Source organism: Macaca nemestrina, chromosome 6, assembly GCF_043159975.1.
Source record: "Macaca nemestrina isolate mMacNem1 chromosome 6, mMacNem.hap1, whole genome shotgun sequence".
NCBI classification, from domain to species: Eukaryota; Metazoa; Chordata; class Mammalia; order Primates; family Cercopithecidae; genus Macaca; species Macaca nemestrina.
This window is the reverse complement of record NC_092130.1, coordinates 32,504,254-32,517,919: the sequence shown is the minus strand read 5'-3', so window position 1 is coordinate 32,517,919 and position 13,666 is coordinate 32,504,254. Positions and strand designations below refer to the sequence as shown.

The 13,666-nt window shown below is 38.0% G+C and overlaps 1 protein-coding gene across 1 annotated transcript; it reads left to right on the top strand.

Moving 5' to 3' along the window:
• The first annotated feature begins 612 nt into the window (after nucleotides 1-612).
• Nucleotides 613-4,411, top strand: LOC105466911 (secretoglobin family 3A member 2). Its single transcript, XM_011716098.2, has 3 exons — nucleotides 613-760; nucleotides 3,690-3,892; nucleotides 4,243-4,411. Exons 1-3 carry the CDS (start codon nucleotides 706-708, stop codon nucleotides 4,264-4,266), a joined length of 282 nt encoding a protein of 93 aa, XP_011714400.1. The 5' UTR covers nucleotides 613-705; the 3' UTR covers nucleotides 4,267-4,411.
• Nucleotides 4,412-13,666: the final 9,255 nt, after the last annotated feature.

Sequence of the window (13,666 nt, the reverse complement as noted above, 5' to 3'; positions counted from 1 at the left end):
CTATTATTCTATTCAAAGGCTCAGAGCAGACATGCTCTGAACGTACTCAAAATAACTGACACTGGAAAAGGTAACAGAGATGTGAAAATCTTGCCACAGTAGATGTGTGAGTGGGCTGGGGGCAGGTGAGTTCCAGAGAAATGTGGCACTAAATGTCATTAAACTGACTCTGTATTATACCAGGGCCAAGGGGACCTCCAGATTGCTTTCACAACCGGGTAGTTCATCAGCTAATGTGATTCTCCAAACTTTAAATGAATAGAAAACTGGAGGAGGAAAATACAGAAAACTAGAGGAAAACACTCCTTCTAATCCCAATATAAATTCTTCACTTCTTTTCAACGTTCTTCCAGGAGAAGGATTCTTTGGGCTCTTTGTCTTCCACTTTTATTTCTGTGCAAGGATTTATGCAAGAGGTACTTGACAATGCTATAATGTAGGGCTTTGTTTTTCATGGGAACACAAGGCAAAGCGGAAAACTCTCCAAATTGTTTAGTGAGAAAACATAACCTTTATCCCTTTATTTGGGGGGGGTGGTGAGTCAAGTGGTAGGGACTAGAATTCAAGTCTTCAACGGGCATATAAATACATGTGTTTGCAAAAGCAGCCATCACACTTTGTATGGCAAGTGGAACCACTGGCTTGGTGGATTTTGCTAGATTTTTCTGATTTTTAAACTCCTGAAAAATATACCAGATAACTGTCATGAAGCTGGTAACTATCTTCCTGCTGGTGACCATTGGCCTTTGTAGTTACTCTGGTAAGTAACTGGAATACATCTGGCATATATGATATTTATCTACTTTTCTGTTAATAAGAGCACAACCAGTAAGCTTTGCCTCACTGACAGTGGAATATGGTGGTAGGAACTTTATTTTTTTATTTTATTTTTAACTGACATGTAATAATTGCACATATTTGCAGGTTTGGAAGAAGTTTTGGAATCACAGAAAATGGTGATGTTGGAAAGTATTTCAGATCCCCACCATCTAAGCTCTAACCCAATATAAGTATTCTAACACATCTTACATAGGAAGTTAGCCAACTTCCACAGAGGGTCAACAAAGCACATTTCACTGCTGGGTATTGGTCACCATTAGTTTTTCTTATTTTCCTCAATTTTGAGTTAAAATTTGATTTTATAATTTATTTTGCACTTTTGAACTATATGGAGTCATTCTTGCTATCATCTCCAGTTATCCAACTTCCTAGCTTAGTTCTCCTGAGATAGCTACGTTCATCTTTTCATCCACTCAGTGGATATTTATTGAAAGGCTACAATTTTTTGGGCACTGGATATGCATTGGAAGATTTAGACATGAATCAGTCATAAACATTGTTCTTAAGGTGCTAGTCTGGTAGGGTAGATAAGGCTTCTACCAAAGTTACTCTAATGCTAGACTACTGTAAATGCACTGTGAGATAGCCAGATAGAACTCTGTAAGTGTATTGGTGGGTGATGAGTTTAATTTTCAGGTAAGGGTATAGAAGCTGGCTTCTTGGAGGAGAATGGGAACTGCTTTTTTTTGGGGGGGGGGGGTTGGGGGAATCATTATAACTATCAGGAAGATAGTTTGGGTACATGGGAAAAAAAGATTTCATGACGGCCACTGCTCATTGAGAGAACTTTAAAAGGCTTTGAAGATCTTCTCCCAGGAAGCTGTAAATACATACAGAGAAGATATTTACCAAAATATCTGAAATAAGAAGTATGGAGATTAATAATTGATTGCTGCCCACACCTACACTGACAACTTTGACTTGTGATGTTTATTGAATTTCTGAAGGAATTTGTAAGTTCACCAGTTTTGGATATTTCATTATTCCCTAGTGTCCAGGGACAGGTATCTATGGGCAAAAGTGACACAGAAAGGTGGTGGGGAAAATAAATATCACCCCCTCTGGGTGAGAATTTTGGAGGGACAATAGGCAATAGAAAATGGAAAAAAAAAAAAAAAAAAGATGTACAGGCTCCATTTTAATAATTTGAATAGGGAAATAATAGGTTTCCAAAGGAAAATAAACTATGGCAGGTCTTAGCCAGAAGGAGAATATGTGTTCTTACATGTGTGCTCACATGCATGTGTACATTTACATATCTGCACATGTTTTTGTAAAAATATATGTCATACATATTTTCCTCAATCTCTACTTTTCCCCCCATTCATCTTCTGTGGGAAAGTTATCTTTCTAAAGCCAAAGATATAAAAATATAATTTTCCTATGTAAAAGCCTTGATAGCACCCCACTGCCCTCAGGAAAAAAAATCCAAACTCTTTTGTGTGACATCCAACAGTTTAAAAAATCTGACTTCACTCAACTTTTGCAGCCTCACTCCCTTTATCTTCCATCCTTTGGTCATAGCCTATTGTAAATCTGCACTCCAGCCTTCTGGGCAGAAGACTCACCATCCTGTGTATGCACTTTCATCCTAACATTTCCGTGCTTTTATTGGTCATGTTTCTAAAATGCTTCCACTCTTCTTTACCTTATGATCCTGACATTTGCCTCAAGACATAGCTCTACCAACACTTTTGGAAAATTCCTGCAGCACTTTCTCATGTTCGAATTAGTCATCCCTTCCTTGTGTTTCCATAGAGCTTTGTCCATAATGTTAGCATAGCACATGCTACACTGTGGCATACACAGATCTTTTTTTTTTTTTTTTTTTTTTTTTTTTTTTTTTTTTTTGAGACGGAGTCTCGCTCTGTCGCCCAGGCTGGAGTGCAGTGGCGCGATCTCGGCTCACTGCAAGCTCCGCCTCCCGGGTTCACGCCATTCTCCTGCCTCAGCCTCCCGAGTAGCTGGGACTACAGGCGCCCACAACCGCACCCGGCTAATTTTTTTTTGTATTTTTAGTAGAGACGGGGTTTCACCGTGGTCTCGATCTCCTGACCTTGTGATCCGCCCGCCTCGGCCTCCCAAAGTGCTGGGATTACAGGCGTGAGCCACCACGCCCGGCCCGGCATACACAGATCTTTATTGCCAACTGGACTGTGTGAAGTCTCTGAATGGGCATCCTTGTCCTATTTGTCTATGTATCTGCACAGACTAGCATAGAGTTGGTGCTCAATTGTGTTTGTAGTGTTGAGCTGAACTGGTTGGGAGCAGTTTCCTGGGCTGTGGTTGGGTCTATTCCTGTCCTTATGTGGAGATTCACTATGGCATCTCTCCTTTAGCCTCAAGTTGTGAGCTGTGGAGATAGCCACATACAAAATACCATCTTCTTCAGTCAATCACGAGGATCTGTTGAATGCTTACTCTGTGCCAGGGTCAGTTCTAGGCATGGGTGCAGTAGTGAACAAAACATACATTCCTTGTTGTCATGGAGCCTCCATTCTAATGAGACAATAAGGACAATAAAAATAGCAAATGAAGAGTTGTTTTTTTAGGAAATGGTAAGAAAAAGTAAGTGATGGAGAGTGACAATGGCCATTGCAGGTTTCTCCGAGGAGGTAACATTTGAAGAGAGACCAAATAATGTGAGAAAGAAAGGTATGTAGCTAGCTGAGGAAAAAAAGTTCTAGGGAGATGGAACAGCAGGTGCACAGGGCCAGAGGCAGAAGTTTTGAATGGAAGTAAGATGAGTGGATCTGGAATGGACCTATTGATGGACACAGGGAAAGATGATGAGGTCATAGTCTGGGCCCGGATGTGCCTGTCTCACCTGGTTTCTCTTTTGCCTGCAGCTACTGCCTTCCTCTTCAACAAAGCGCCCCTTCCTGATGACAAGTTGGTACCTTTACCTCTGGACAACATTCCTCAGCTTATGGATCCATTAAAGCTTCTTCTGAAAACTCTGGGCATTTCTGTTGAGCACCTTCTGGAGGGGCTAAAGAAGTGTGTGAATGAGCTGGGACCAGAGGCTTCTGAAGCTGTGAAGAAACTGCTGGTAACCACAGCTTGGGAGGCTAATCTGCCAGAGGGGAGGGCGTAGTCACCCTGAATGTCTACCTCATCCTCTTGTCACTTGTAAATGTGCACTTCCACTTTACTGATTACACTCATAGAAAGTTTGCATGTCGTGGAATGTCAGGAAAAATATGATTTCTACATTTCTGGGAAGGGTTTTTGAATGACAGTGACATGTGTTATAGTTGTGACATTATCATTTAGCCGAGACGTAATCACTCTGAGTTTTTGTTTCCCCATCAGTAAAATGGTGGCCAACAGGATACTGAAAGTGAATATTTCAAATTACATGTAAGCTGCTCTAATTTTTGTTGTCTTTCTGCCTTTCAGGAGGCGCTATCACACTTGGTGTGATGTCAAGATAAAGAAAGAGCAGAGGTGGATGGGGATGGAGGATGATGCTCCTATCTTCCCTGGCTGAAATGCATTCTACCAATTATAGACTAAATGCCCTAAAATGTAGTGACCTGTGAAAAGGACAAATAAAGCAATGAATAGATTCAGTAGTCCTGTTTTTATTTCTGGGGACTCTATTCAGAAGGACATACCCAGATTAGTTTTTCCTTGGTTCATAAATTCAAGAGAGCCTGTTTTTATAAAGAAAACCTGGAATCTTAAGTAAGACACAATGATTCCTTTTCCTTTCCTTATCTCTAAATTAAACATCTCTATTTTTCCCAACTGTTTTTTATCTCACGGTGTTTCCAGACCCTTCACTTTCCTATTCCCCAGCCCAAATAAATGTTTACATTTAAAAAATGAAAAAATAATTTTCAAAATATTGCCTGATAAGACTAGCATCTTACTAACTTAATTGGTTTGGCTTCTGTTTCACTAGAATGCTAGTTTTTATTAAGTTTGTAGTTAAGCTATGGCCACTCAATAGCTTTCACTGATCCTTCCACCAAGTTAGGCCTTTACTACATTATCCTTAGGCAAATGGGTGAGGAACTATCTTTTCTTTCCTCTACTCTGTCATCTGCAATGATGACAGAATTATCTTTTCAAGGAATTATTCTGGTAATATCATGACAGCCTGAACAGTAGATTTCAAGCTTCTGAGCATGGCATGCAAGGCTGTTCATGATCTGGCCTTCAGTTACACGTCTAGTCTTCTTATCTACGTTCCTTTCTTCACATGAGCTCTACTCCAGCCGCATTGAACAGATAACCAAATCCTTTTCCCTCTAACATTCTTACACCTTAATGAAAAATCAAGTTTCTTCCTACCTAGAATATCTGCCACCTTCGGCTTTCAGACCTGGCCTGTGCCAGTCTTGGGACTGTTTGCTGTCAGATCCATTTCCTACCCTTCCCCTGCTCTGCTCTACTCTGCTCTGTGTTGAGAGGGGATAGGAGACGTGATGCTGATTGCTGCAGCTTGCATTTCTCAGGTTCCCAAATCAGCTGACATTTGGGCTAGGTTCTGCCCCTGGGAGGTGTAGGCAGTAGATAGGAAGTAGGAAAAGAGGAGAACTATTGTGTGGCCCTTTCTGGCTCTGTATTTGGGAGAAGTCTCTGGAAATGGCTGTACCATGTCTGAGGCTCCAGGTCCTGCTAGATAGGCCTGCCTTGGTTCCAGCTTTTGCTGGGTGAGTCCAGCCTCTGGGCTCTGGTTACATCACCTCCTTTCTTTTTCTCTCTAGCTGAAGTTGTTAGTGGTTTCCTCCTATTGTCAGGTTCTGGGTGCCTCACCATCACCGAGTTGACTTTTTAGCTCTTCTAATGTCTATTCAATCAATTCTTTGCAATACATTCCTTCTGTTCTAAGTACTTTGAGTAATTTCTGTTTCTTCATTGGTTCTTGACTAAGACGATGTTAAATGTTATCTCTAGGGATATTATCTTATTTTTCCTGCCATTGCTTGACTTCCATTTTTTGGCAACTAAAATAGTTTTCACTCTGTGAAATTTTCTATTTTATTTCCTTATTTTATCTATGTCTATAATGATAGATTAGGTTGCCCAGCTGCAGTAACAAATAATCCCAAATCACAGTGGCTTATGTGCACAGTGTTTGACTTGTTCCTCATACTATATGGCCATCTTTGGTTGGCTGTAGCTATGATCAATGTTTTATGAATTCTATAACCGGAGCTGATGAATAGTCTATCTTGAGCATTTCACTTATTATGTTTATAGGGAAAGAGAACTTGATGAACCATGAGCCAGCTCTTAAAGCTTCTTCTTAAAAGTGAAGTATATGACTTCCAATCATGTTTAATTGGCCAGAGCAAGTCATTTGACCATGTTTGACTTCTTTAGGAAGGGGATGTGTAATTACCGTATAGGAAAGAGCTGTGCCAAATGTGATTAATGTAATGTAATTGACCACATTACTTGATGACTTCAAAGTAATTGTCATCTTAGATGCCTCTATCATACTTGCACTTTTCTTTTCTATTGAATTATATGACATGTTTCCTCCTACCTTAGTTTTCTGCTATTTGACCATTATTTTTCAGTTTCTTTGAATGGCCCTTACTATTTTTGACTTCTCTTGAATGTTGATACCTCCAAAGATTCTAAACTTAATTCCCCTTCTATTTTTACTCTCTGTATAAACTTTACTGGGGAATCTTATGTATTACTATGGATGCCAATATAATCTTTATGTTAGAAACTCCAAAATCTATGGCTACAGTCTGGATCTTTTTTTAAAAAAGAAGAGATTCAGTTACCTATAGGACACCTCCGAGGGATGCTCTTTTTTAGGTTCAACTCAACACATTTTTACCTGAACTCATTGTCTCTTTCAAAACACATTCCTATGCTCTAATTTGCTATTCAGTTTATAGAGCACAGACATTTTCATGGTTGCCTGAGACAGAGACTTGGGAATAATCCTAAGTACTCCCTGTCGTCAGCCTCATTGGCTGATTGGTAAGCAAGACTTCTTATTATAAACCCTTTTCACATCTACTGCACACATTTTTCATGATCACCACTGGTACTGTTCTTAAAACTTTGTTCTTTCCTTCCTTCCTTCCTTCCTTCCTTCCTTCCTTCCTTCCTTCCTTCCTTCCTTCCTTCCTTCCTTCCTCTCTTTCTCTCTTTCTCTCTCTCTCTCTCCCTTCCTCCCTCCCTGCCTCTCTCTCTCTCTCTCTCTCTCTTTCTTTCTCTCTTTCTTTCTCTCTTTCTTTCTCTCTTTCTTTCTCTTTCTTTCTCTCTCTCTTTCTTTCTCTCTCTCTCTCTCTCTCTCTCTCTTCTCTTCTTTCTTTCTTTCTTTCTTTCTTTCTTTCTTTCTTTCTTTCTTTCTTTCTTTCTTTCTTTCTTTCTTTCTTTCTTTCTTTCTTTCTTTCTTTCTTTCTTTCTTTCTTTCTTTCTTTCTTTCTTTCTTTCTTTCTTTCTTTCTTTCTTGGACTATAGGCACACACCATCATGCCTGACTAATGTTTTTTGTATTTTTTTTAGATACCGCGTTGCCCGGGCTAGTCTTCAACTCCTGGCTCAAGCGATCCTCCTGCCTCAGCTTCCCAGAGTGCTGGGATTAGAGGCATGAGCCACTGTTCCCAGCCGCAGATCTTGCCATTTCTCTTCAAACTACTGAATTAATCTCTCAGGTGACCTTTGTATTCCCAAAGGTCCCCTTCTAATCCTTCAGCCACACACACAGAAGGAGCCTTCCTAAAATACAGGAATTATTCCCCAACTTCAAACTCATCCATAGTTTTTTAATGCTGATTGAAAAAAAAAAAAGTCAGACACTACATTAAATCAACAGGCACATTAACAATAATATAAGTTTAAACATATTTGTTTTCATACTTATTTCAAAGTCTCTTTTCTAGACTGTGAAGTTAAATGGGTAGTGACTCTAATGTACATGTCTGTATCCTTAGCACATTGCATAGAGCCTGAAGATAGTCAGTGTTGGTTCTGTTGAATAAATGGGTTTGTTTCTGTTAAGTTGTATCCGATTGGGTTGGCCCCTTTGTTTTGTTCCACCAGTCATATTATTAAACCACTCACTGCTCTCTCTCCCAGTGTTTTGCATACTTGAGAAGGATGACTGTCTACGCCTTCACCAAGATATTAAATGGAAAAGACTGGGGATAAAGTTCTCTGCCACTCTACTCTAAGTAATCACAGCAATCTGGCGATTTACTGGGTTGGAAGGTTTTTTTTCCAGGAGTGTATCAAAGAGAGTGACTAAGAAGGAATTTAGGGACAAATTATGTTTGGGAAGCCAGGCAGAAACTGATGATAAACATTATCATAAAAGTGACAACGCCAAATGCTGGTGAGGATGTAGAGAAACTGGATCACTCACACATTGCTGGTGTGAAAGTAAAACAGTACAGCCACTGTGGAAAAATAATTTGACATTTTCTTAAAAAACTAAACATGCAACTACCATAAAATCCAGTAATTGTACTCTTAGGCATTCATCCCAGAGAAACAAAAACTTATGTTTATGCAAAAACCTGTACACAAATGGTCATAACAATTTTATTTTTAGTAGCCAAGAACTGGAAACAACACAGTTGTTCTTCAGTGGATGAATGGATAAACTTTTGTACATCTTTGTAATGAAATACTATTCAACAAAAAAGGAGAACAAACTATTTATATACACAGTAATCTGCTGCATCCTTAGAGAATTATGCTAAGTGAAAAAAAGTCAAACCCCAAAGGTTAAATTCTGTATAATTTTATTTATGTAACATTCTCAAAATGACAAAATGAAAGAACTAAAGAACAAATTTGTAATTTCCAAGGGTTAAGGAGAGGGTGGGGGCAGGAGGGAAGTGAGTGTGCTATATAAGGGCTGTGTGAGAGATCCTTATAGGGACAGAATTGTTCTGTGTCTTGCCTGTATCAACGTCAGCATACTGGTTTTGATATAGTAGCATAGTTTTGCAAGATGCTACCGCTGGAGGAAACTTGGTAGAAAATATGCTGGATTATTCTGTATGATTTCTTAAAACTTCATGTGAATCTATAATTATCTTAAAAAGTTTAAAAATTGTTTTAAAGATAATCAGAATATAGAAATATATAATACACATATAATTATATAGAATATAATTAACATAAATTATACATAACTATAATGACATATAACTATAATTATGTATAACTGTAATTACATGTATGCATATATGTAACTTTCATTCTCTTCATCCATAAATTTCACAAATTAGAGGAAACCACAGTTCACCTTTTGATATGCTTTTTTCAAGACATTTTCTAAATATTGACAAATATATATGAATGATACATTGCATATATGAATGACACATGCCTTACTTAAATTGTTGTCTATGTGAATATTAATTTAATTTATATAACGTGTATTATATTGTTTCTAATATCTAATTTTTAAATATTTTTTGTTACTATATGAAGTGTTATTATATATTTGCATACATTTTTGTCTTTATGTCTTCAGAAAAATCCTTGAAGTGGAAGTGCAAGGTCCAGAATTACATGATGTCATGATAACTAGTCACACATTTCAATTGGAAAGAACAGTTGGTATCTCAGGTGACTGAGGTCAGAGAAGTGCCATTTCCAAAGATGGGATTAGGGACCCAAGACAACACCTAGGGTATGGTTGTTCTCCCTGAGCTAGCTGTAAATCCCTTTTTATTATGTGCTGGAGGGTCAAGCCATGCAAGGTATGAATTATATGATTTCTGAGTTTCATGTCTAAGACAGGCAATACAAACAGACAGGTACGTACAATTTATTTGCTACATTATTTTTTATTTTAAAAAGCAACCAGATGAAGAACTCTCAGGCTACTGAGGCAGGTTAAAGACAGCAGAGGGCGCTCATAGGTTATTAGCAAAATCAAGGAAAACATTTTGTATATCTGCAAGGTAGGTAATAAGAAATATCAGCACCTTCTATTGCACTCAGTTTTTCATTGGGGATTCACAACTAAATAGCAACTATCTGATGCTCCCCCTTTCTAGTAACTACCTCTAACTTCATTTCAGGCATTGCTAAATGGTGCATTCTTTGTTCTGTCATTAACTGTCTCATTAGCAAATGAGAACTTGTTTTCTGATACTGACAATGACCATAATAACAGTGATAGCTATTAGTTATTCATTGTTTCCTCTATATATTTTTGATTCAACAAATAATTATTGAATATTGATTGCAGGATCTTTGCTGGACAGGAAGCATAGAGTAATAAATTGTCATGACCCATATCTCCATAGATTTTACAATGTAAAGGGAGAGATAGAAACCACACAAATAAACATGGGTAAAAGGATAATTATAAGTTATGATAATAACAATAAAGGAAAAGAATAGGATCCTAAGAAAGGTAATAATGACAAGAGATTCCCTGTTTATTTTAGGTCATTTCTATGGACATGCCAAGTTGGGACTTGAGGTTGGAAGACCCATCTTAACCAAATAATATTCTGTGTGGAAGGTACTGAGTGTGTGAATATCCTGAGGATAAGGAGAACTTGGCTTCTTCAAAGAACTGAAACATTACCTGTGTGGCTGTAGCCCTGGGAGCAGGAGCACAGGGACGCAAACCAAGGTCAAACCATGCATTGGGTGTCATGGTCATGGCACCATTTTTATCCTAAGAGCCCAGGAAAGCCTTGGGAAGTTTTGTATCCAATGTTCTCAATAAACCTGAGCGGCAACACTGCATATCCACTTGCATTAGTCAGACTCCTAGGAGTCATTCCTGATACTTCCCTCTCCCTGACATGTCATATTGAACTAACCACCATGTCCTGTCAACCTAATGTCTTAATATCCTCTTGAATCCTCCCACATGGTTCTGTCTGCATTGACACTCCCTTGCTTAAGAACTTCTTGGCTGGCTTCCTGCTTTACTCTGGACCCCTCCATCTAGCCTGCACAACAGCCAACTGATCTTTTAAAAATGCAACAATGATCATATGTGTTCCAATGCTCAAAACCCTTTGGTGGCTTTCCGTTGTTCTTGGATTTAAGAATAAAATCCTGGCCATGACCTATGAGGTCCTGTAAGACTTACTTTCTTCCCTAACTCTCATTTGCTTTCCGGCCACCTTGACCTTCCTTCATGGCTAGAGCACAATATACCTGGCACAGGACTTCTGCAAATACCATTCATTCTACTCTAAATGCTTCTTTTCCTTCCTTGCCTTAGGAATTTTGTCCTATTCAACCACTTTATTATTTCTCTTTTGAGATCTCAGCATATGTCTTAGGAACTTCCCCTCACCCAGTTGTTACACATTTGTGACAGCTTCCAAGAGAACCATCTTCCTTCCTTCCCTAGCAAGTCTCTCAAAACATAATTATAGGTTTCTGTAGGATTATTTGATGATTATTTGTATCTCCCATTTATTTGTGAGCTCCAAAATTGTTCAGTATTTAAATTGTGTGGTTTTGGGAGTATATACATATATTAAAATTCTTTAAGTGTATACTTTAAATGCATGCAGCTTTTGTACATCAATTATAAGTTTAGAAAATTAGTCATATGCTGTGAGTCAATAAAAAGTCCATTTGGGCCAATAAGGGAATGGCTACATTTTGAAGGTTTTTTCACAATATCCATCAGCATTTTTAAAAATGTCCTTTGATTTCGCAATTCGATTTTTGAAAATCTTTTATAAAAACATTAAACAAAAATATTTATATACAAATATTAGTGCACATACTTATACATGTAAGCATGTTTATTGCAGAATCCTTTGGAAAGCTGAAAAATAGAAACAATATGAAAGTCTATCAATAGGGAAATTATGAGCTATTGAATAGCTTTTTAAAGATTTCTATCTCTTTACCTAAACTAAATGCCACGAGAAATTATTCAATAAGACAGTCAAGCTGCAGAGTAAAGCACTCGCCCAACCCCCACTCTACATGTGAATATGTTTGGATATGTCTGAATAGGCAGGGACAACAGCATCAATATTGGTTGCTGATATGGCTGGTTTGGGGATAATGGGATTAATATGGGAGATTGTTAACTGCTAAAAGTATATACACATTTACATATTCCCCTCATTTTTCTCTCTCACATGGTGAGCATATACCACTTTAATAATTTTTGAATCTCATTTTTGAAGAAAACATTTTGCCAATTAGTACACATTAAAAAGTAATTCCTCTCACCTAGGTAATGGGTTGATAGGCACAGCAAACCACCATGGCACACGTTTATCTATGTAACAAACCTGCACGTCCTGCACATGTATCCCAGAACATAAAATAAAATAAAAAATTTTTACAAGAAAGTAATTCCTCTCACTCTCAAAATAAATACAAAAGGAAATCAGTCACCCAGACTTTTGTTCAAGTTTGGCTCCAGCATTACCCAGTGATCTTGTCAGATTCTCAATTGCATCATTTCAAAAGGGAATAATCATATCTAATTTTTGTACTAAATATGAGGATTCAATGAGGTAACATTTAAGAGGGACCAAGTGTGGAAGGTATCCTAATGAAATCTGTTTCTTAAGAAAGGTAGGTACATTTGAAGGATTGTAGGGCCATCCTTGAATGTCAAGAATTGCCATAGTCAGGGTTTTGGTTTAAGCTTTCTTCTGTGACTGAAATGCCCTTCCTTCTCCTTCTCCATATCTTCAAATCCTTTATCATCCATCAAGTAATGGATCAAATATTATTACATCAAAGAAATCTTTCCAGATTTCTGAGGGAGCATGAATGGTTCTTTGTGCTGGTTCCCATGTTCCCATGTCTGTGCCTCTGTTATGCTGTGCCCTGTTGAGTATGTTTAGTTGGTTATGCACACATATCTTCTGCATCAAGACTGTGAGCTACTTGAAAGCAAAAATCATGGGATATTCAACTTTGTACCCTTACTGTCTTGCCCCTGGCTAGAAGCTCTATGATTTAAATTTCTTCGCTTCTTGCAAAATACAAGAAACATTTACAGAACAGCTGCTTCTGTTAAACACTGTTCTAATTGCTCATGATTGCACCAGGAACATTGAACAAAAGAGGCCAAATTCTTGCCTCATGGAGCTTACGTTTTAATGAAGGTAGGCAGAAAAAGGAATGAAATAAATCAAATTTTAACATTGTGTTAAAAGATATGTATTAAAAAATATATATCCATAGGAGAAAAAATTAAGCAGCCAAAGAAGATAGACATATTAGGGTAGATGACGCAGTTTTAAATAAAGTGATCCAGGAAGGCTTCACTGAGAAGGTGATATTTAGGAGAAGACCTTAAAAAATGAAGGAGCAAGCCAAGTGGCCATCTTGGGAAAGAGTAATTTAGGCACAGGGAAGAGGAAATTTAAGGTCCTATAAAAAGAACATACTTGGACTGTTTAAAGACTGACGAGGATCTCAATATGGCTGGAGTGAAAAGAAGAAAAATAATGAGTAGGAGGAAGGAAGGGAAGTGAATAGCTCAGATAGGATCTTTGCCACCATTGTAAAGAAATTTTAAAACGTAGCATTTGCTTCAAAAGAGATGGGAAATGGCAGAAAGAATTAATCTGAATTGAATTCTATTTAAATGGAATTACTCTATCTACTCAGCATTTCTGTAAAAAGCTAGGTGTAAATTCCCTCAAGTACTTGAGTCATGATAGAAAATTTGGGATTTGGGACAGAATAGTGATGATGTAGATTGTGTCCTCAGCATGTCACAGGGGAATACTCTGCTGGGAGTTAGACACACCTGGTTGGAACTCCCATGTAGCCTCTACCAGTTTTGGTATCTCAGGCATGATACCAATTAGCCTCCCTGAGCCTCAGTTTCTTCACTTGTCACATGCAGAAAACAATGCCTCCCCAACTCAATTCA